General features: G+C 34.8%; 3 protein-coding genes across 6 annotated transcripts in view; 2 read left to right on the top strand and 1 right to left on the bottom strand.

Annotated features, from left to right (window-relative positions):
- LOC121727706 overlaps positions 1-3,913 on the top strand; it is a 185,469-nt gene extending 181,556 nt beyond the window's left edge. For all 3 annotated transcript variants that reach the window (XM_042115682.1, XM_042115698.1, XM_042115690.1), the window contains one exon: positions 3,149-3,913. In XM_042115682.1, coding sequence (XP_041971616.1) covers positions 3,149-3,237 — 89 coding nt within the window. In that variant the 3' untranslated portion in view covers positions 3,238-3,913. The remainder of the gene's footprint in view (positions 1-3,148) is intronic.
- A 74-nt stretch (positions 3,914-3,987) lies between these two features.
- On the bottom strand, positions 3,988-15,034 carry LOC121727749 (profilin). The gene is made up of 4 exons (XM_042115735.1): positions 14,809-15,034; positions 8,910-9,081; positions 5,270-5,369; positions 3,988-4,984 (listed from the first exon to the last, which is right to left on the bottom strand). The coding sequence occupies exons 1-3, from the start codon at positions 14,917-14,919 to the stop codon at positions 5,272-5,274; spliced, it is 381 nt and encodes a 126-aa protein (XP_041971669.1). The 5' UTR covers positions 14,920-15,034; the 3' UTR covers positions 3,988-4,984; positions 5,270-5,271.
- Positions 15,035-17,982: 2,948 nt separating this feature from the next.
- On the top strand, positions 17,983-22,214 carry LOC121727726 (eukaryotic initiation factor 4A). 2 transcript variants are annotated; one of them, XR_006035716.1, is made up of 8 exons: positions 17,983-18,156; positions 18,558-18,933; positions 19,017-19,231; positions 19,654-19,801; positions 20,373-20,504; positions 21,064-21,287; positions 21,487-21,692; positions 22,136-22,214. XR_006035716.1 is itself a non-coding variant. In XM_042115713.1 (7 exons), exons 1-7 carry the CDS (start codon positions 18,134-18,136, stop codon positions 21,629-21,631), a joined length of 1,263 nt encoding a protein of 420 aa, XP_041971647.1. In that variant the 5' UTR covers positions 17,983-18,133; the 3' UTR covers positions 21,632-22,214. The 2 variants fall into 2 exon arrangements, 1 of the variants encoding a protein (XP_041971647.1); XM_042115713.1 differs by having other exon boundaries at positions 21,487-22,214.
- The last annotated feature ends 463 nt before the right edge of the window (positions 22,215-22,677 follow it).

Below are 22,677 nucleotides of genomic sequence, written 5' to 3' on the forward strand. Positions count from 1 at the left end.
TGATAAGTGAAATTGACATTATTTAAAAATTAGAAGTAAAAACCATTAAACAAATCATAAAAGTAGCTGGCTTATAATAATTGTTAATAGTTACACTGTACAGTGGTTACGAAAGAAGAGATCGAGCGGTTATTTATATTCATGATAAATATTAAATACTGCCACAGTTCTTAAATGAGTATGTTGTCATTTGTTCAATCACTGCCAAGAACAAAAATATAACGGAACAGTAAATTGTTTGCACTTCGACTGGACGACGGACACGGGACACTCCACACGGTCGGTCGATGGGTCGATCGATACGGGTCACAAGTCACAACTCGCTGGTGATGACATTTCTCATAATTTATTACTTTCCTGCGAATGCTCCATATGATAAAAATAATATATTGCGACTCTATCATCACTCGGAGAAATAATATTGCAGCAAATCTCAAATTGAAATTCAAATTGAAACCAAGCGTGGCAATCACAAAAACTCGCACACTAAATTACCTCTACTTTTTATAACTTTCGAGACGTAAAACTATACAAGTCGGCTATTAGCCGCTGTAAATGTAGAGACCGTTGTAATCAGTGCGATCGAATAAAAGTAGATTACGGGGACCATAAAGCACCATTCCCGGTTCCTGCTGGGCCCATAACCTGTAGCGTGTGCCGTAAAGTTGCAAGTTTTGAGTTTATCTTGAGGCCGTTCATAGTAAAATCATGAAAATGAAGGTCGCAAAACGTGTTCTTGAATGGAGGTCGCGTTTGAGAAAACACGGTATTGATCGGCCGCATATTAAGCGGGTGTCCGATACGTACCTAGAGTACCTACACCGCCGACTCGATTTGATGCTGGAGAATAAAATTATTTCAAATTTCGTATTATTTTATCGGAATGCATCGTGTTGGCAGTTGTACTGAATACTGATTACGCGCTTTGTGAAAATAATATTTTTGACACGTCAAAAAAATCTGAGAATTAGGTTGAGTCATCACTCATCAGTCATCACTTTGAGAATAATATTAATAAGCATTACATAGCTCAAACAAAAATATGATTTTGTGGAACCTTTAATCTACTACGTAGTTTATAAGTAGTTAGGTATAGGTAGATCTAGATACGGTACAGAAACAGAAATTGCTCGTACTACAAACTACCTACGTATAGCTATGGCCGTAGTTAAAAAGGTCTTAATTTTAACTACGGCCATAGCCATAGTTATTACAAGTTTTGGTTTTTCTCAAGTATTGCTGTTTTATGCTGTTTAAGAATCGGAATGCTCGCTTAATTGTTCATTAAGGTGCTGCATAGTCTTGGCACAAAGGCAAGGTATTAATCATTTTAAAATAAGCAGGTCCAGGGCGACAGTCCTATCAAAGCTCGATTCAACTTTACATCCGATTCATTCATGATACGGGAGGCATATTTTTAATGGACGGACCTGGGCTAAATGCCAATATTAACCATATATTTTTAGATAAAGTAGGTAAAATGATTTAACATTATTTAATGACAGCCACAGACAGATATGACAGCGTACTGCCCGCTGCCCACTTTCCATACTTTCATATTAATTGATGAGAGTAAACCAGTTTTAACATTTAGTAAGTTGTTACATTTCAACATTGCGGGGGAGTCGTGTACAGTTTCATAAGTATCAGCGCCTGAATTAAATGACAGGGTAAACAGTGCACTGTCTGTATGAATATTTCTCTAATGCATGAATATTTGAGAAGAATAGAGAAGGCAGTCACCGTAGCCGGAGCGGAGGCTGCGATCAATACGAGCTGTGCGCGGCTGTGCGCGACGCGCGCCGACGAAAGCGAACGCACTGGCGCGCCGCCCGCCGCCGCCCGTCGACCTCGCTGCCCTTCACCGTGTCGTCGAACCCTTGCACCCTGCATCCCGCGCCGCCCACGCGACCCCCACGCGGGCCCTACACACTTCCCCATTGCTATCTTCCTGACCCGATTTTGTATTCCTAGTGTAACGCCATTGTGCCCAAAAATTGGCCGTTAGCATTCGATGTTGAGTATAATTCTTGAGTTATGACTCATCATTAGACATTTTCCTTCCGTTGAATCTTAATCATCGTCACCGAGGGCTGGTTCCGAGAAATCTATTTTGGGTTAAACGCTCCGGGTAAAGAGTTACTACTTACTGAATACTCGGCCTAGCTTTGCGATTAAAGTACTAATAAAATATACTGATATTTGGGTATAGAGAAGCAAATCCTACAGATCAGTAAAAGCAGAGACGAAATTGAAATATAGCAACATATTTCTGTAAAAACTCTACCGATAGAAAAAAAAAAAATCTTGATGGTTTTACAAGGTTATCCAATATCCATCCTAATTAGTAAAATCTTTGCGGGGTGCTAGCCAATGAACTTGAATTAGAGACCTCCTCGGCGAATGCTATTTTTATTTTTAAACAAACCGCGGTCCTCAAATAGAACTATCATGTTCATAGTTTTGTCCTGAGTTAGGAGTTATTGCTTGTACATTCATCAGTGTTTTTCTTTAAGTTCGCTAGAACTCTTATTAAATAATAATAATGTATCTTATATATTATTATTATCTTATATCTTTAAACGAGCAATTCTTGTACATATATTTATATATAATTGGAATCTCGGAATCGGCTCCAACGATTTTCATGAAATTTTGTACATAGGGGGTTTCGGGGGCGATAAATCGATCTAGCTAGGAATTATTATTAGAAAATGTCATTTTATTCGTGTTTTATCGAATACCGAGCAAAGCTCGGTCAAATAGCTAGTCTAGATATAATTTGTAAAGTAAACGACCCATTTAGGTGAAGATTTCACTAGCTCACGTAACTCGGACCCCGCGACTGCGTGGTTCCAACATTACTGCTTATTATAAATTTGTTTACCCTTTTTTATTTAAGTTCAAACGTATTATTTCACTCCACCGAGAGTCAAATGTCCAGCGTCAGGGCTATTTTAGGCAAGGTGTGGTATTTGGGACGCGCGCTGGAATAACTTGCAAGCATCTATTCCTGGACGCTCTACTAAAGTTTCTCGATCTATATCAATTTATACGATTGTCCCACATTTACTTTTATGTAAACTTCAATTATATCACGATTAATGAATATTGAATATGTAGTAATTAAATGATTGTTTGTCAACAGGCGAGGAGCATCCAGGTCAAAAACAACGCAAAGGTTTCTTTAGAAGCCTCTGGAAGAAGTCTCGCCACTACTCGCTGGAGCACCCATGACCAAACCACTCGATGTCCCACGACTTGACTTTGAAATCTCTGCCCTAATTAAGTATTGTATTAGGGTTGAGTAAATCAAAAGTATTGTTATAGGCCAATGTAATTTTTATAGATAATATTACTATACCTACCGTACGGAATCGATGACTTTACTCGACTCGACTCCGGGACATTTTATTATGTTGGGCATGAGATAGAAATGTGTAACGTGCGTGATTGTGGCTTTCAGTATGTTAAATGTTTCCTGTAATTCCTAGCAGAGGTCAGAGGAAAAACGCTTTTGATTATTGTTAGTCTCGTTTCCTTTACTTTTGTACAGATGCTACTTATTGGTTTATATAATATTTATTTTATACTAACGGTGAATGCCTTTATGTAATTGTTTTTATTATTATAAGGATATAGGTATGTAGAAATGTAGATAACCTCGTAGTGACTTTTCATGCGTTTAACAAATTTTCTATAAATTTTGCTTTTTCTTTTTAAAATTTATATCGACAAACAAATGTTTCTATCCATATTTTTACGTAGCGTTAGAAATGTACAATTATATTTGTGTGGTAATATTATTCAAGAACCAAAATCACTTTATAGGCTACCAGTTTTAACATTTTATACCAATCCTTGTATTTGAGTGTACTTAATTCTTATTATTGTAGATTTTGTCAAAGGAAATAAAATTATGTTCATTAGCACTCTCGCGTTTCATTCTAACTATTAAAGGACCGGGTAGGGAACAAAAACATGTCATATAATACAAATCATTTATTATTAGATAGACACAGTTCCCATCGCTTATCAGAAACAATGTACAAAGCTATAGTAGTAATATCAAATATAAACAATATGCACCCTTCGATTACTGCAAGCCTTGTTTGAGGATACAGGATTATAATTGAGCGCTTTACTTTCTGCAGCTAATACATAGATTAAAAAACATAATGCATCGTTTAATATTTACTACACGAGAAAATGCGGCATAAAAATACGGAAGCATAGCGAATTGTGTGCGAGCGCAGTACGTCACCGTGCGGCGAGCGAGCCGCGCCCGCCATCGCGCCCGCCACCGCGCCCGCCATCGCGCCCGCGCGCGCTCGACAGGGTTGCTCGCACGATGGTGATGGTACCAGTGGGACTAGAGATTTGATTTAACATTGAAATGTTTTCCTTGGGTTACAGTGTCTCTCGTTTGTAACAAGCCCTTACACAAAATGCTTACTTGTAATTACATATATAATTATGTTTTATATCGTTACAGTAATTTCATTACGTGGTTACAACTATATTTCTTATCAAGCAGCTGTACGCGCGGTATGAATTCATGATTTGTATGTTTCCACAGTTAATTTAGGTTACGCGAAATGTTCAATTCGTTTTGGGGTGTCAGTGCTTGAAAAGAAATCTTAAAAAAATCTCTATACATCACGCTTCGAAGACCACCGAGCATAGCGGAATATGTGCTCCGTTGCGAAAGTCGATAAAAGCAATTTTTTATTAAAATACAAAATTCCAACCATTTTACAGAAACAATTACTTCCCGATGTAGGTGAGCATATAAAAATATTCCAAAGTCAGCAAAGTAATCACATCTGTGAATGGTTACCGCATCAAAACGATGACGTGATAATTCATCAAATATCAAAAACAAATTATCGGTCCTTATCACTTTTATAGAATATACAAAATGCAGTTACTTATTTCCCTGTGGAAAAAATATCTTATTCTTATGATCACGGCGCGTTTCGATCTGTGGACAAAACATATCTTTTTCATAATGCTGTTTAAAATACCTAAGTCACAGTATTAGGGTAAATATTGTAATACTGTGCCTAAGTGTAATGATGTCTATTAGATAAAAACTTGCATGGTTTTATAATTTAATCGCCTTGAAACTAGTAATGTAACTTCGAAACTAGTAATTTAAATTGTATTATTTTAGTTCAATAAAGGTATTATGTAACTAAACTAAAGACGACAATCAAAAGTACCTACATACTATAATTTTGAAAAAAAAACTATAGACAGAACTTACCTTTAATAACCACAGTTCACTAAATAGTCTCCTAGCTTCTCCACTACTGATGCCGCCTGCTGGGGTTGGATGGGTTCTTCGTACAGCGAGATAACAACCGCTAAAACAAAACAAAATTATTATAATCGTGAGACTCTTCATCACAGAATGGTAACACTATGGATAAGGCTAGACGATTTTGTGGATGGGAAGGTAAGAAAGGTGTATTTGTGTGAATTAAACAGAATTTTTATTCGGCTGGTGTATTGTGAAAATCACATGGTTTGGTTAGATTGTACTATCAGAGAAATTGATTCCTATGCAAATCGGGGACCTAAGTAGTTTGGTTGCGTTACGTCAAACCCAGCTGACAGATCACAATTAACCATAAACCTATAACCCTATAATGCTAAAGACCAACAAAGAGTGCGAGAGAGAAGAAAATCCTTTATGGAATTATAACAAGATGAAAAGAGAGAGGCAGTCTAATGAAAATTGTAACCACTTTTATTTGACAGGTCGTCAAAAGTCGTCAGTCGTTTTTATGCCCTTTCGGTATTTCCAATATATTGTTCAATTTGTTTGTTATTTTTAATAATTATTATTATATTTAAAAGTAGTGACTTGTGCTGTAAGTGTTTGCAGTGTAAATCATAAGAATAATCCTGAAAAATATACATTTCACAGGTAATTAATCTTCATGTCCTAATTGCTACGATGTGTTTATTTTTACTATATTCTGTCTTTAGTTCTCTATTTCAAATAAAATATTGTGAATCCTCCCTTTTACTTTCATATTTTGTGTAACTAAAGGTACTTACTATTGTTCTTATATTACACAAATTTGAAGAAAAATTTTTCAACAAAATTTTTTACATACACGCTAGTGCTTGAATCAAATTTATCGATATGCTTATCGATATTTTACAATAACATTAAACTAAAATAAAAATCATTTACCTTTATATTTATCACCTTAAGCCCGGCCGCACATTATCCGAAATTTCTGATCAGAAAAATTCGGACGCCCGGCGGTACGCACTCTGTTCATACATTTTGTTGTAGACCCATCATACTAAAAGAATTTGTATGAGCGGGGCGGGGCGTCCGAATTTTTGTGATCAGAAATTCGGATAATGTGCGGCCGGACAAAAAGGACATATTATCTTATTTTAACTAATATAATATAGTATAGTATAATATAGCTAATATAATATAACTACTATAATACAGAGTGACTCTAAAACTAGAGAAATATTTATATTTATATATCATAATCATATTTTGTTTTACAGATTCCCTCAAGATCCTCTAATAAGAGGAAAATGGCTGAAATTAATTGGGCGTGTTGTTTGGAATCCCAAGAAAAATTCAATAATATGTAGCAAACATTTCACTGAAAATTTTTAAAGCATTGCAAACACCACCACCACACAAGCAATGCAAGTTCTTGCATGCGAGTGTACGCATAGGCAGTGTGGGAGGAGGGAGGTGCTGTACGCATGCCTATGCGTACACTCACATATTTACTCAAAGGTGGAAGTTGTTTTCGCGGAATATTGCTAAAAATAATAACAAACTAAATTTAAACTATGGATTTCCGCAAAGTAACGCCTGATTCCATTAACTAGAATAAATACTATTTTAGTTAAAGGAGCTATCCCAACTTTATTTGTACCAGTAAGTTTGACATACTGTTGCACTTGTTACTGAAGCAATTATTAAAAATAAGCAATTATAAGCAATTATTGCTTTTTAGTTTATTTAAGATTATACTTAAATGAACTAAAAAGTATTTTGAAGTCGGTACCAGTCCTAAGTATATAAGTTGCAGTTATACATATTCCGTCAGAGAACTGGCGATTAGGTAACCTGGTACCGATTGCAAAATAATGAAGATTGAGAACAGAATTAATACTGAGTACAGTATAAGAATTATTTAATACTTTTTAGTTCATTTAAGTACAATATTACAATTGTCATTACCTTGGAAGTCGGTTTTAATTTTTTATTTAAAAATAATAATTTTACTCTTTTTAGCTGTCCTTAAGGTTTTCTATACTTACAGTTGGTGTTTTAAAAAATCAAAATCAAATTTGCTTTATTTCTGAACAAATCTAAAATAAAATATATTTTCAGAATACATGGTGCCTACCACCGGTTCGGAAACTAAGCCGACGAGAAGAACCGGCGTAAGAAACTCGCACGGGGCCCACTTTTTACCAAAACAAGTGAGAAAAAAATAATCTTTTAAAATAAAATTTACAATGCTGTAACTAAAAATTATACAATGTAAACATAAATAGATACATATTAATAATTGTAAGTCATGTAGAAGTAGTCTTGCAAGCAGTCATTCAGCATTCTACTCCCAAGATGTGCCATCATTTATGAAATCATTTTGGCTTTGGCACAAAACGTTCTTTGACTACTTTTTTAAATTTATTAATCGAAAGATTTTGAACGTTTTCTGGGACCATAATATGTTCCCATTTGAATATCATGGAGTCATCTCGATTTCTCATGGTTTCCATCACCAGACCACCTACCTACTCGGAACAATACAATGTACAACAAAAGAAAATATTTGAAAATCGGTTCACAAACGGCGGAGTAATCATTGAACATACATAAAAAATATATCCTCAGCCGAATGTCTAGACTCCTCCTGTTTGGAAGTCGGTTAAAAATAATTACTCGGAACAATACAATGTACAACAAAAGAAAATATTTGAAAATCGGTTCACAAACGGCGGAGTAATCATTGAACATACATAAAAAATATATCCTCAGCCGAATGTCTAGACTCCTCCTGTTTGGAAGTCGGTTAAAAATAATTGTAATATAAAATAATATGATATTTTATGATATGTATTTAATTTAAGAATAAAATATAATATACTATGTGTGTTGTTTACTTTCAATGTAAGGGCTGATTTACCAGATATATTTTACCTGAGTAATACATAAGTAACTTTATAATTATGTGATATGTGTATATTATTTACCCCTATAAGAACCTCATGTCATAACATATCCGACGATTGAAAAATCATTCCAAAAGAAAATGTGTATCTACTTTTCAATAGTCACCTTTTTTTGCCAATTAAAATTTATGATACCTAATTTGAAATACAAATCTGTCAAAGTTGCATATTATTTATTTCTTATAGAAACTCAGGTAAAATAACTCGAACGGACTAAACTATCGATAGCAAAATACTATACTATCGATAGTAAAATATACATCACTAGCACACGCACACATTGACAGATCGAAAATGGTCACGCATTTTCGGGTTGACAGGTGGTCTATACGACAGTATATATTAAGTCTATGCAATTAACATTGAATTGACATATTCGACTAAATAATGTTGGTCTGTCAATTGCATAGGAATCAACTTCCTCGATGGTACATCAAAATCCTCGAGCAGAGGCAGCAAACATTGCAGCTATGGTAACACTAATTACGACATATTTTATAGAATCCCATTATTAAATTATTATATCTCAATGCTGATTAATAATAATTAACAATCATTTGGTTTCTGGATAAAGATTTTTTCAAATCAGTTTCACAAATCAGGACAGGTTTAAGAACAAAATATTAAGAATGATTTTGATAGAAGAAGAGCGATAAGTTAATCCAAAGACATACCTTGTTGCGTCTTCATGCAGTGCACACCAACTTTGCCAAGTTTCGCACGTATGATGCGGTCCGTACCACTGAGGTAGATGTACCGTGATCCTGCTATCGTCACACCTCCACTTGTGAGGAGTGATTCATTTTCAAAGCCGGCCACTATTTTTGCTACCTCTTCTTTTGAAATCTGACAACAAAGATTTTCAACAGATTAGTATAAAGAAAAATTAAGTAGATTAGTATTTTTGCTTTATGCTATAAAACATTGGCATCAAATTTTTATTTCCACAACAAGAGAAATACACAATCTGTGAAAATTTCAGAAGTCTAACAATAGTGGTTTTTGAGATACAGCCTGGAGACAGACAGACAGAAGAACAGACATTGAAGTCTCAGTAATAGGGTTCCGTTTTTACCCTTCGGGTATGGAACCCTAAAAACACCAAATTCATACATCCATCCTCTAAAATATTTAGAGTTATAAGTAAGTTTAAAGTTATAAAGTTATAATATTATATAAACAACAGCAGGGCAGTTCCATGTAAAAGTCTACCATAAACTAAGAAAATAAATACCTGATTTATATTTGAAAAATACTTAATTATAGTCACAACATTATGGCACTATGTTATTTCTAAGCATTACTTTTTTAGCAAAGCTGCCATTTATGAGATGATGTCGTTAGCTCGGCTGAGTGTGGTTAGGTGTGATGAAGTTCTGACTTAGTTTTCACATTATGTATTTTAAATTCTTGTCATATTTTGTTACACACTGATTGTTCAAACAATTAAATACCGATATAGCTTTTGAGATTCGAGAAAATTCATTTTTATAAAGATTATAATAGGCTTGTAAGATCACAGTGTCGAGTTATAGTGTTGGTCACATAAAAAACATTATTTTTGTCTTTTAACTACAGTGAAATTACTTTTACATCAATAAAATCAGAAACTTTCCTACGTGACGACTGACGGCGTTTAAATAAAATCCAAAATTTTGCGATGTCTGGAAATGGGAAGCAATTGTCACAAAAATCTGGCAGTAGAATATGAGATTCTTACAGATATCGCAAGAAAATAAGATAAAATTATTGAGCTTTATGTTTTATTAAGGTAAGGTAGACCTGCAGAACTGGAAACCTTCTAAAGTAATAGCGACCGAAACTCCATAGTGTCTGGTCGTTCTTATCATACCTCTATTTAAGTTAGAAAATTTTTAGCTTAAAAAAAATACGAAAGTCTGCCTATCGCTTGCTCTTGGGAGTTGGGTTATTATGCAAATAGTTTTTGAGAAGATTTCGTGTTGAATTATTTTTTGAAAAATTATTAGTGATTTCGTTTTTGTGATGTTTAAGTTCAAAAAAAGCATTTTATTGAATTAACTTATTACTGATTTGCTTTTATATAATTTTAGAGTTCATATTGTACATGCTGAGATACATAAATTTTAAGGTTTCATGTAAAACTACCGATTTTTAACTGCACAAAGTGAGTGTAGTGTCGGCCACGTTTTGGGCTGTAGTGTCAGTCACAATTTCTTTTGCTAATAAATATTTTTTTAAATAACTTACAGGTTATAGGTAGCCATTTTTTTTATAGTTTGTTTCATGAACTTTCGATAAAAATACAAAGTAGAGTTATTTAGCACACAGAGAGGAAGATTATTGGTGTTCACAAACACTCTCGGAAATGTTTATACGTGGGAGAGCCATGCTTCGGCACGAATGGGCCGGCTTGACCGGAGAAATATCACGTTCTCACAGAAAACCGTCGTGAAACAGCGCTTGCGCTGTGTTTCGCCGAGTGAGTGAGTTTACCGGAGGCCCAATCCCCTACTGTATTCCCTTCCCTTCCCTTCCCTACCCTCCCCTATTACCCTATTCCCTTTTAAAAGGCCGGCAACGCACCTGCAGCTCTTCTGATGCTGCGAGTATCCATGAGCGACGGAAGTTGATTTCCATCAGGTGACCCGTTTGCTCGTTTGCCCCCTTATTTCATAAAAAAAGAAAAAAAACTACTTCCTTTGCATGTAGTGTCAGTCACATTTATGTTTGACTAAATAAATGCTATTTGAAAACAACAGTGTATACCATTTTTTCTACATAACTTGTTTAATCTGCTACAAAGTCATCTTAAAATTTATATTAACAACATGATAGTAACCATAATAATATATGACAAAATAAAACGCAAGTCGTATCAAATGTAGAGTGGAATTGCCCAGCAACATTTTTAAGGCATTTCAAAAAAGTTAATTTAGAAATTATAACAAAACTTCTTTTATTTTGCTGATAAACAGCATGAATTTATGATTGCACAATAGCTACAAATTACTAAAAATAAAATAAACATAAATAAATGTGATCTCATCACTCTCAACTCCTAGCAAGCACCAGGAAAGTACATAATTTGTGAGTGACAAGTTTGTTTCACACTTCCACCAAGTTATCAATCATTGCTTATCAATGTTCAAAACATTAGATTAGAGAGAGTGGCTATAATTTATTATTTTACAGACAAATTAATTTTGATACTTTACAAGTGTAAGGCCCGATTTCACCAACGACTGTTAAAGTTAATGCTGGAATTAGTATCACGTTATCTCTTTCGGTTTACATATGAATGAAAGAGAAGACATTACATTTTAACAAGCTGTTAACACTAACAGACGTTGGTGAAATTGGGACTAAAGTATCAAAATTAATTTGTTTGTAAAATAATAAATTATAGCCACATCACACTTAGACGAAGATGGAATGTACTATAAAATATATTGTTAAACAATCAGTAACAGCTGTTACTAGAAAGAAGCACTTACAGTGGACAATGCAAAGTACACTTTAGCCATAATATTTCAGTTAACCTTTTAACTATGGACATCCAAAAGTTGTAACATACTTATGGACATGGGGTCTGACAGACCGCTCGTATTTTCATCTGTATTTTATGTGTATTATTTTTGCTTAAATGTCTTAACACACAATTGATTTAGGGAATGTATGGGTTAAATATTCAAAATTCTAAATTATATTGTAAAATAAAGCATTTTAAGCAAAGAAGTCACTTTTAAGACTATCATTCACCTGTTTTTCGTCACAGGTCAATGACATTTTTATTTTTTATATAAGAAACATAAATTTTAAAACTTTTTGCCTTTTTATATAAGCCATATTAAATATAAAAATTGGAATTTAAACATATAACATAAAAATTTTGTCATAGGGTGAACATGGACAAAATTATTGGTAGTAATTTCACATGGTAAAGGTCACTACAAACATAATAATTATTATAGCTCAAATGTACTTCTCTTCTTTAGGCAGTTTCATGGATTGCCAATGTCAGAGTGTATCAGATAGATTTTGCTCTATTTAACCCATCAATCGTGGAATAATGAGACACAATAGCTTTTCTATTGTTATCGCGGCCGGGTCTTCATGAATTAATGTAGGTCTGGTGAAGCAACAAGGGTATGGTTACATAATTATATTAATACATATTTACAAGTTGATTCACCTAAAACAAAAACAAGTGTTAGTAGAGACATCACAATCTAATATTGTTAACACGTATGTATGTACACAAAATCTCAATAAAAGGGGTATTTACATAACTTAAAACTGATTTAAAATTGATAGGACAAGGAATGTAATTGGGAAGACAGTCATATAGGGATGATTGGTTACTAGGACAGCAAAAGAAGATGTGATCTAAGGTCTTATCTGATCTAAGATGTGGTCTAAGGTCATCTAAACCACACTCACAAAGAGAATATTATCCCTAACCTGAATTTTAGCAAGAAAAACTGGTGAACAGCAATGCCCAAGTCTAAGACGACAGATTCTCGAGCATAATATTGGTTTGCTACATTCTAAGTATTTAAAAAAACCAGGGTCTAACAGGTACACTACCCTGAATATCAAAATAGTGTTTACCTTTGGTGATGCTTGAGCCGGCCTATTCTGAATTCTACTTGCTAGAAAGCTGAAATTTTGCTACTGGAATAATGTCATGACAATAGAGTTGGTAATTACTTTAGCATAACCGTCCACACTCTCACTGCCAATAATTCCACTATGATGACAGGTATCCATGTAACCTGGATATTTTGAATACGACACTAAGGAGTAACTGTCTTATTTTCAAGATCAATGGGAACTGATTGGCTGAAATACCCTCTAATACGCTTCTGATGATTGCGCACTCCCGAAAATACAAACATAATAATTATTTGTATGGGAAGTATAGATATGGGGTCTCACAGACCACGCTCAAAGTTCAAACCGAAATAACTTTGCTAACTTGCAGTCAGCGTCGAATTTTTTTGCTTCAAAATACATTTTTCGACCAAAACTGAAGCTACTAAGCGCCGCAAGAGTGAAGCTTAAGGGGAAGTAGGATATATGAGATTCTTGCAGGGTATGAGCGGTCTGTGAGACTGCACATCCATAGTTAAAGGTTAACTTGGTTTGGGTATAGCACACATTACTGATAGACCTAGCACACTAACTCTAAATGTTATTAGTATTGATTGTAATATTTAAACAACTTAACTTGACAGATAGAGTATGGATTATCTGTCAGATAAGTTATGGATAGCCGGTCCTGCACTTATCAGGAATTGGTGAAACAGACCCTTATGGTCAGTTTACATTTAGTTGATAAGTAGTAACTATTATCTAGTTTTTACTTACCAAAATTTTAACTTGCTACTTGCTACTAAATTTTGTGTTTACATGCAATAATAACTTAAAATTAAAATTAATTGCATGTAAACACAAAATTTAGTAGCAGTAGCAAGTTCAAATTTAGTTAAGTATAAAGTCATAAGTTAACATTTAGTTGACTATTTATCTACATAATATGTGTAAACCAGGCATAAGTCTCAATTTATTTTTATCTTAGAGCTTTTATAATAGATGCAGGTTAAGTTGTAGTTATTCAAAAGTCAACAGTTCCTATAATACTAAGCTAATCAGTTCAAAAGGTGTAACAGAAATGAGTAGAGGACTTTTTACTTTACTCACAAGGTAGTATTAATAAAGGGCTTTACAAACCGCAGCTATAATAACAAATATGTACATTATAGCATCTAAGTAAATTCCATCACAGGAAATTGTCAGAATATAAAAAATTAAAACGATATTACATTTTGGCTGACACTACTGAACCGGTGGTAGGCAACGTAGTTTCTTCGTTCGACTTTCAAAAAGTGTATCATGATACCCATTTTGAATAAAAAGATATTTTATTTTATTTTACTCTTGATGATTTCAATGGAAATATGCAAGAAGCGCCTATTGAGCTGCCTGCACACCTTTACATTGTAACTGTTGTAAATCCTTATCATCGAAACGCAGTATCCTTGGAGTAAGTAACCAAGTTATTAATGAGAAAAAAATTAAATCCGGTTAGCAGGTAGGTACATACATACTAAATTTTTGCGTAGTTCGTGCAAACTTCAAAGTTTCTATATCAGTGTGCAGATACCAGTCTCTTCTTTTGGAATTCCGAAATACTCCCTAGCTTTTAAATTTAATACATTTTTACAGCCGTATGCTCCCCTATCAAACAATTGCAAACTTTGAGTAAAGCCGGCCGGCGACTTCAATTTGCAATTTTTTTATGGAGATTGTATCATGTCGCTATTTTAACTACTTTAAATCCAATTCCTTGAATTTTGAAACACATTTTATATGTCTAGATGAACGAAAGAAATATAGGTAGGTTCATTTTTTCTTATTCGAATTAGTTGCTACCACATGTCGCCATCTTGTCAACTTGCCGAATTCGTCACCCACTCAGATCCAATCTACGTAGTGTTCTCACATTACGTGCACTTTTAACACACTTACACATTAATTTTAAATAGAAAAATTAACACTTATCACGTATAATTTATTTTCTCAACTTACATCAAAGCCTTCTGATTTGGCCCATACATTTCCGTCGTGACCGGCAATTGCTGCCTTTGTTACACATCGGGATGCGATTAACTGTTTATCGACATAATCTTGCCAGCTCATTGTGATTGAGTTCTAATAAAATAAACTTAACTTGACTAATCCACAATCTACAGCCTCGCAACGAGCAAACGCTCCACACGAACAAAAAGCACTGCCGTTTCAAAATGGCAGCGTTCTCATAGACTAAATTGATGAAGACAGGAAGTTTAGTGTTGTATGCTACCAACATTCAGATAAAAAATTACTTCAGCGGGCCTGACGTGACGCCTGTATTATTTTTGATAATTAGACGCAAATTACACGGTTGTAGATTTTACTTTCGTAGTCACTAGTCACTGTCATTATAGCAGTGCACATATAGTCCGTCAAGAAAGTGAAGAAATTAAAAAGTGGCAACATCGTAGTGTCATCCCCTTTTTCTTGGATTGATTTGAAAGGGATGACACTACGATGTTGCCACTTTTTAATATCTTCACTTTCTTGACAGACTATATTATATCTAGATGTATCATGTAATGTCGGCTGTACACTCTCGCTGAGACACAGCGAGGCGGTCCGAGTGCGAGAGTGTAAATGGGTGCGCTCGCCTCGTCTCGCCTGTCTCGGACCCTCTCGGTCCGGTGTCGGTATTTTGCGCCCAAGACAAAGGGTCTCGCGAGGAAAGCGAGCGCATTACTGTACACTCTCGCGTTTTTCACTACTAGTCGCGCCACTAGACAGTGCAGAACAGAAAAATTACAACAATAAACGTCGTAACTTGCCAATTTAAAAAAATACCGTCAAAAACAGCGCGTAGCGTAGCGCGCCCGTGACGTTAAAGGTTAATTTTGTGCATACTCATCAGTCAGTTCAGTATGCACTGAACTGACTGATTAAATTAAGTACTTATTTTACAAAAGGTAACGTTATCAAAGAACATATATTTACCGTTATAAATCCTATTTACCGTTATAACGTTTACCGGTATTAATTCCAATTTTTACCGTTACTTCTAGTATCGTGTAAATTTTCATACCGTTATCTATGCCCTTGAAGCAGTAACGTTATGAAAAAATACCGGTATTTGAAGCCCTGCCTCCCGGAGACAGGTGCGATATTATCGGTCGATAATATCGCTATTGGGATTTGCGACAGGGCTTTAAATACCCGTATTTTTTCATAACGTTACGTATGAAAATTTAGACTTTGAAACTTTATGAGTGAAAAAGCGTGATTATTCAGTAAAAAGCGGGACAAATAAAAAAAGGTATAAAATCAAAAGTTTCTTTAAGGTTTTTTATATTTTTATTTGCGTTAAAATAACGTTTACGTGACAATAGATAGCTAAAGTAGCCAAAGAAAATCCACCCCTCTACCTCCCACACTCTTATCTTCATTACGCACCTTTCTTTCTCAGCACGCTGCACGTACGTTCGGGCTTTCCCCGAAAAGCGGGACTGAGCCTGTCCCTGTCCCTGGACATTTAATTTTGATCAAAAAATCGGGACGTCCCTCTAAAATCGGGACGTCTGGCAACGCTGGTTTGTAAAGTAAATTATTGTATTGCCAGCACGTGCACCGTGCGCTGGCTGCCGGGCGGACTCTGTTATTTTGCAGACGATGGGGCGGGGCGGGTTTTCAGATGACATTCAAGGCAAGCCTTCAACTTATTTTGTAATTTAAATCAACATTCAGTAAACGTATAAATAGATTTCTTTATTTTATAATAATTATTAAAGTGGCTTGGCAATGCTTGGTTAAGCTAGTTTTAATACTTGCTCTTTGTGACCGGAATTCTAAATCCCTAGCTTTGTTAACATCGAAGATAAAGGGGGTGTGAAATAGCCGCGAACCGCTTAGAGAAAAGTATGGTACGGCATTGCCTTTGCTAAAAAGCTTGGCTGGGGCACGGCCGTGTCCCCAGATAGAGCTAGCTGCCGCCTTGCATCGCCGCGCCGTCTGCATTACTGCATGTAAACTAGTTTGTGTGATCCACGGCGGGCAGCCGCGGGCATGCCGCGCCACCAGAGCTGCCCTTGCCCTTTTTGCCCTTGGTGTGCGTTGGTAATACATATTGTAGGATTCCCTTTGTGCTATCGTTCGCGGTGAAATTGACCGATCCGCCCCGCCCCGTTGATATTTTTAACTACAGTCTACAAAATATATATGTATTAAACTTAGAATTCTAGTAATAAATACTAAGACATACAAATGATTATCCATATTTTGCCCATCCCCCGCATTCAACACAATTAAAACAAGTTAATAAATACGGACATAGGTACTTTGCATAATTTTCTGCATTCATTGACTAAACAAATTGCAGCACCATCTTGACTTGTTAAGTCATCTATATTATACAGTGTTTTGCTTTTTCGGCCCTTTTTTACTCCAAAACAATAACTATTATTTTTATTATTTCTCTATGCATTAAACTCCTAAAAGTAGGTAAGCACAAATCTCGCAAAAAAACTGGTGCTCAGAAGTCGGAAGTTGGGCTGCGAGTGAGATTTGGTGCACGACGCATACCGCATACCTGATATCAGAAAATATCGTTATATTTACCGATATTTTTATAACGATATATTTTTTGGGTTACGTTACTAGATATTGACAAAAATATACCGTTATCTGGTTACCATTATGAAAATACCGGTACGTAACGATATTTTTCGGGTATTCGATAACGTTATGAAGCCCTGGCGGGAGACTGTTATTTTTACAGTGAAAATATAATGTTCGCATGACCGTGCACGGTCAGCTTAAAGTCTATGTATTACTCCTAATCTGTGGCTTAAAGTTTTAATACTAACTAGTAACTACTAAATATGTAAATAGTTAAATACTTAATAATTCTTATGCTTCCTCAATAATTTATTGTAAATCTAAAAGCTTTTTTTGATAAAATCAAATACTTATTATTATCAACGTAAAATACTATAGACTATAGATACGTGCAATATTATGGATTTATAGTAACTCTTTCTTTCACATGAAACATCAATAAGTCTGTCTCATCGATTCATTGATAATTTTAACTTTAAAAAAGTACAAATTGTCAATGTCTACTTCCGTCGTTTAGATCCTAAAATTTCATTTTTACCTAAATTTCCTAGAAGAATATAACTTTTAAAAATTATCAGCGTTCAATAATTCAAGTAAATTATTCTGATATTCCATAAATTGTGTGCAGCAAATTTACATTTCAGATTCTTTTTACCATAGTGTAAAAAGCCATTACTAAACTTAACTTGACCTTGCTAGTTCTTTTCCGTTCAGCTACCGCGATTGGAACATGTCGTATTCTCCAGAAAGAAGGTATGTTTTATTTTTCTCTTTTATTGGCTTATTTCATTTGAAATATCAATTGAATTAGTGATAAACAGTGATGAAATTATTGTGAAAATGTAATACAAGTCATACATTCAGCAATTAAAATAATAAAATGCTAGGGGTACCGATTGCCAACATGGCGCTGGTAAGCAGAGTATTACTAATCCGGCTCTGTGCACGTGTTTTTATTGTCGCGAAATTAATATATCCCAAAAGAAATATATCCTACACTCTAAAAAGCTGCCAAGGTTGTATATTGGAGTATTTGTTGATAGGCGTACATACGAATAATAGTTTGACAGTCCGTTAACGATTTTTTTGCATATTCACATTAGGCGTATCAAATTAATTTTACATACAATAACTTGTTATTTTACTCGTTGCAGATCAGAAGATTGGCCGGAAGATTCTAAGAATGGGCCAACCAAAGAGCCAGTCTATGACGGACCCCAGGGAATGGAGCCTGGCGGTACTCTTGATACAAATTGGCATGAAGTCACGGAAAGCTTCGATGACATGAAATTGAAAGAAGAATTGTTGAGAGGAATTTATGCTTATGGTTTCGAAAAGCCATCTGCCATTCAACAGCGCGCTATTATGCCATGCATTTTAGGTCGCGATGTAATAGCACAAGCCCAGTCTGGTACTGGAAAAACTGCTACCTTCTCAATCTCAATTCTTCAGCAAATAGACACTACTGTTCGCGAATGCCAAGCTCTTATTTTAGCACCAACTAGAGAGCTGGCTCAACAAATTCAAAAGGCAAGTAATTTTATATTTTTGTAACAATTTTGTTGCTACTTTATTACAATCTAATAATTTAACTTTTTTTATTTATTTTACAGGTCGTGATCGCCCTCGGTGACCACTTGAATGCTAAATGCCATGCATGTATTGGTGGAACCAATGTACGTGAGGATATGCGTCAATTGGAGAATGGTGTACATGTTGTGGTGGGTACACCAGGACGTGTATATGATATGATCACGAGGCGTGCACTCCGTGCCAACACCATTAAATTGTTTGTACTAGACGAAGCTGATGAAATGTTGTCTAGGGGGTAAGTTGAATAAATTTTTGCTTTTAATAAGTTTTAATTATTATGCTGTGGCTGTCCTTCTCTAGTACTTGGCAATTGGTAATGGATTTTCCGTAAATATACGGAAAATCAATAGTTAAGCACCCTTAGAGGGATAGATAATTTGTATCATGCGGCCATTCCCAATATTTGATCTATCTCTGGTTTTTGCCTACTAGAGATAGGAATAGCTCACATTAGACGTTAGAGACATATATTTTATGTCAATTCAATGTTAGCTGCAATCGGTTGTATGTCAAACCAGAGATAGATTGATATTGGGAATGGCCAAAGGAAATGATAACAATAATTTGAGTCAAACAATTAATCATAACTTTAATATTTCTAGATTCAAAGACCAAATCCATGATGTATTCAAATAATCATAACTTTAATATTTCTAGATTCAAAGACCAAATCCATGATGTATTCAAAATGCTGTCAGCTGATGTGCAAGTTATTTTGCTGTCTGCTACAATGCCTGATGATGTGTTAGAAGTATCAAGGTGCTTCATGAGAGACCCTGTTCGCATTCTGGTTCAAAAGGAAGAGGTAATTTTTATAAATTGATAACCTGACCTTACAGTGACTAACCGCTGCACTCAGAGACATTTAATTATGATTAACCTTCAATTTACTGAAGAGTTTGACAGATAATGTATGAGGCTTATGTCAAAATTTTGTATTAATCAAATTTAACTAATTAATGTTCCACTCTGAGTGCGGCAGTAATGCTAAGTACTCACATGCGGTTTTGCTCTATAGTTTTACTCTAAATCAAGTAATAATTACGGTGTGGACAAAACTGACAGCTTGAAGGCTCGCATGAAGCTGGCTTGATGGATTAAATATGTCGATTTAGAATAAAACTATCGAGCAATGCTGAATGTGTGGACGAAATCCCGAGCCGTGGGTTTTGCTCGACATTATTGCTCGATCGAGCAAAACCGTGAGTATTAAGCATATGAGTGATAAATAAATGTCCATCTATATTTTTTTAAATACAATGCGATTTTAAAATTTAAAAGTATAACATTATTCAGTTTCTGTTGTTTTTTAATTTATAGCTACAAAGTTGTAAAATATAGCAAAATGCTCCAATGAGTTAATTGTTTGTTTTCAGTTAACCTTGGAAGGTATTAAGCAATTTTTCATCTCCATTGAACAAGAAGACTGGAAGTTGGATACCCTGTGTGACTTGTACGATACACTCTCCATTGCCCAGGCTGTCATCTTCTGTAACACCCGTCGCAAGGTAAATTGATTTTTTAATATAATAATAATAAAAAAATGGAGTTGTATTATGTATTTCTCAAATATCTTAGACGAAGAAAATTTTGCTGTGTTGTCTAATAAGTATCCTGGAAGACAATTGACTTATTATTAATTCATTGTATATTTATCTGATATTTCCCTATCAAAAAACACGATTCACTTATTTTGACTCGATAGTTATATTTTTGGAAGTTATGAATCTTTCTGGGCTTTTCAACAAATATCTGTTACACTTATTGAGTTACTATCATTAAATAACTTTGCACTACTATTATCACACACTTTATAAAATAATGACCAAAGGAAATATTAGTATTGTATTTAATTTTTAAGTAATCATCAAAAACATTTTTGGGACTTGCAACCTTTACTTTCGTGCTATAATGCGGGAACCGTTATTACGAGATATCGTTCACTATTAGCTGAAGTGCAAAGCAGCCTGGGGGCACGATTCTGGAATGAATGAATGGTGTGTAGGCGGGGCTAGCATGCTTTGATATTTCTGGCAGCCTGGTCTTAAAGCAAGAATATTGTTACAGGTCGATTGGCTCACCGAATCAATGCACAACCGTGATTTCACTGTGTCTGCCATGCACGGTGATATGGATCAACGTGAGCGTGAAGTTATCATGAGGCAGTTCCGCACAGGATCATCCCGAGTTCTGATCACCACTGACCTGCTTGCTCGTGGTATTGATGTGCAACAAGTGTCTTGTGTCATCAACTATGATCTTCCCACCAACCGGGAAAATTATATTCACAGGTAGGTCTCATGAGAAGCTTTTAAAAAACAGCAGTTTGAGATAGAAAACTAGTTAATTTTCCTTATTTTAAACCTTTTCTTATCTTTTTATTTTAAGTTTAAACTTTACATTGTTTTTGAATTTACATTACAAATAAATAATATTCTATGAAAAATACATTTAACCAGAATATAATATGTTGGTTATGGTTTCTTTCAGAATTGGAAGAGGTGGTCGATTTGGACGTAAAGGAATTGCTATCAACTTTGTGACTGAAGCTGATAAGAGAGCATTGAAGGATATTGAAGACTTCTACCATACAACTATTACTGAAATGCCCAGTGATGTGGCTAACCTCATCTGAGAAGTTAGCCCATTCCAATTTACATTTCGTGTCCTGCATTCTATTGCGATATTTATATGGTGTGAGTATTAGGAGCTGACTCCTAAGAATCGCTGTGCTGAATTTCTATTGGAACTTTAATTTGGATCAATATTTGTTTTAGTTTAATGAGTACTTTATACTATAGTAGACGTATCACTATAAGTTTAATTAACATAGTCATAGTCCCGGCAAGGCCGGATGGCCCCCATTCCGCGTAGACCTCTCTGCTACTTGCAGAGAGGTCTCATCGGGTTCTGGAGAGGCTATTTCAATCACAAGAGCTCTAGAAGGAAATAATGTATTTGTAACCTTTTCTTTTCCATTTGTACATACTATGGTAACTGTTTTGTAATACGGTAAATAAATATAATTAAATATTCTATTTGTATTGTTATTGATGTGATTATAAGCGCTCCACTCCCGATCGGAACCTTAATTTCTTGAAAAAAATTGTAGTTTCATTGTGAAAAATTTTCTTTACAGAAGACCTACCCACAGAGCTGTTGACACTTACTAGACACAGTGGACACGTGTGGAAATAATAAAATTCAATTTCCTCTAAGTTCATTATTTTTTTTAATGCAGGTCCCTATAAAATCCTGTATTCCTTTACCATTTATTTTGAGAATTGTTTTAACATCATTTATACAAATTCATTTTGAATTGTTTTTATTTTTGGAATAAATTTTCTTGAAAATACTTTAATGGATTTGGTAATTAAGGTTCCTATTTTACTGTAACCATGCAATTTAAAGTCCAATACACATTGTTAATCAATATATTATATGGTACATTAATAAAATCGAGTTCATTCCATTTCAAAGACCTTTCTTTACATATTTTATAATTATTCACAAATGGTCATCAACTGAATCTGATAGTACTGAGTTTAAGTAGGTACATCATTGCTTTAAAAATTTAAAACCTCTTTTGGAGTAATGGATTCATACGCTCGAATGCTTATAGTGGAAGATAATATGAAAAACGACGTTTGCATTATAAAAACAATTACAGAACATCGACGA

Source organism: Aricia agestis, chromosome 1, assembly GCF_905147365.1.
Source record: "Aricia agestis chromosome 1, ilAriAges1.1, whole genome shotgun sequence".
Classification (NCBI taxonomy): domain Eukaryota; kingdom Metazoa; phylum Arthropoda; class Insecta; order Lepidoptera; family Lycaenidae; genus Aricia; species Aricia agestis.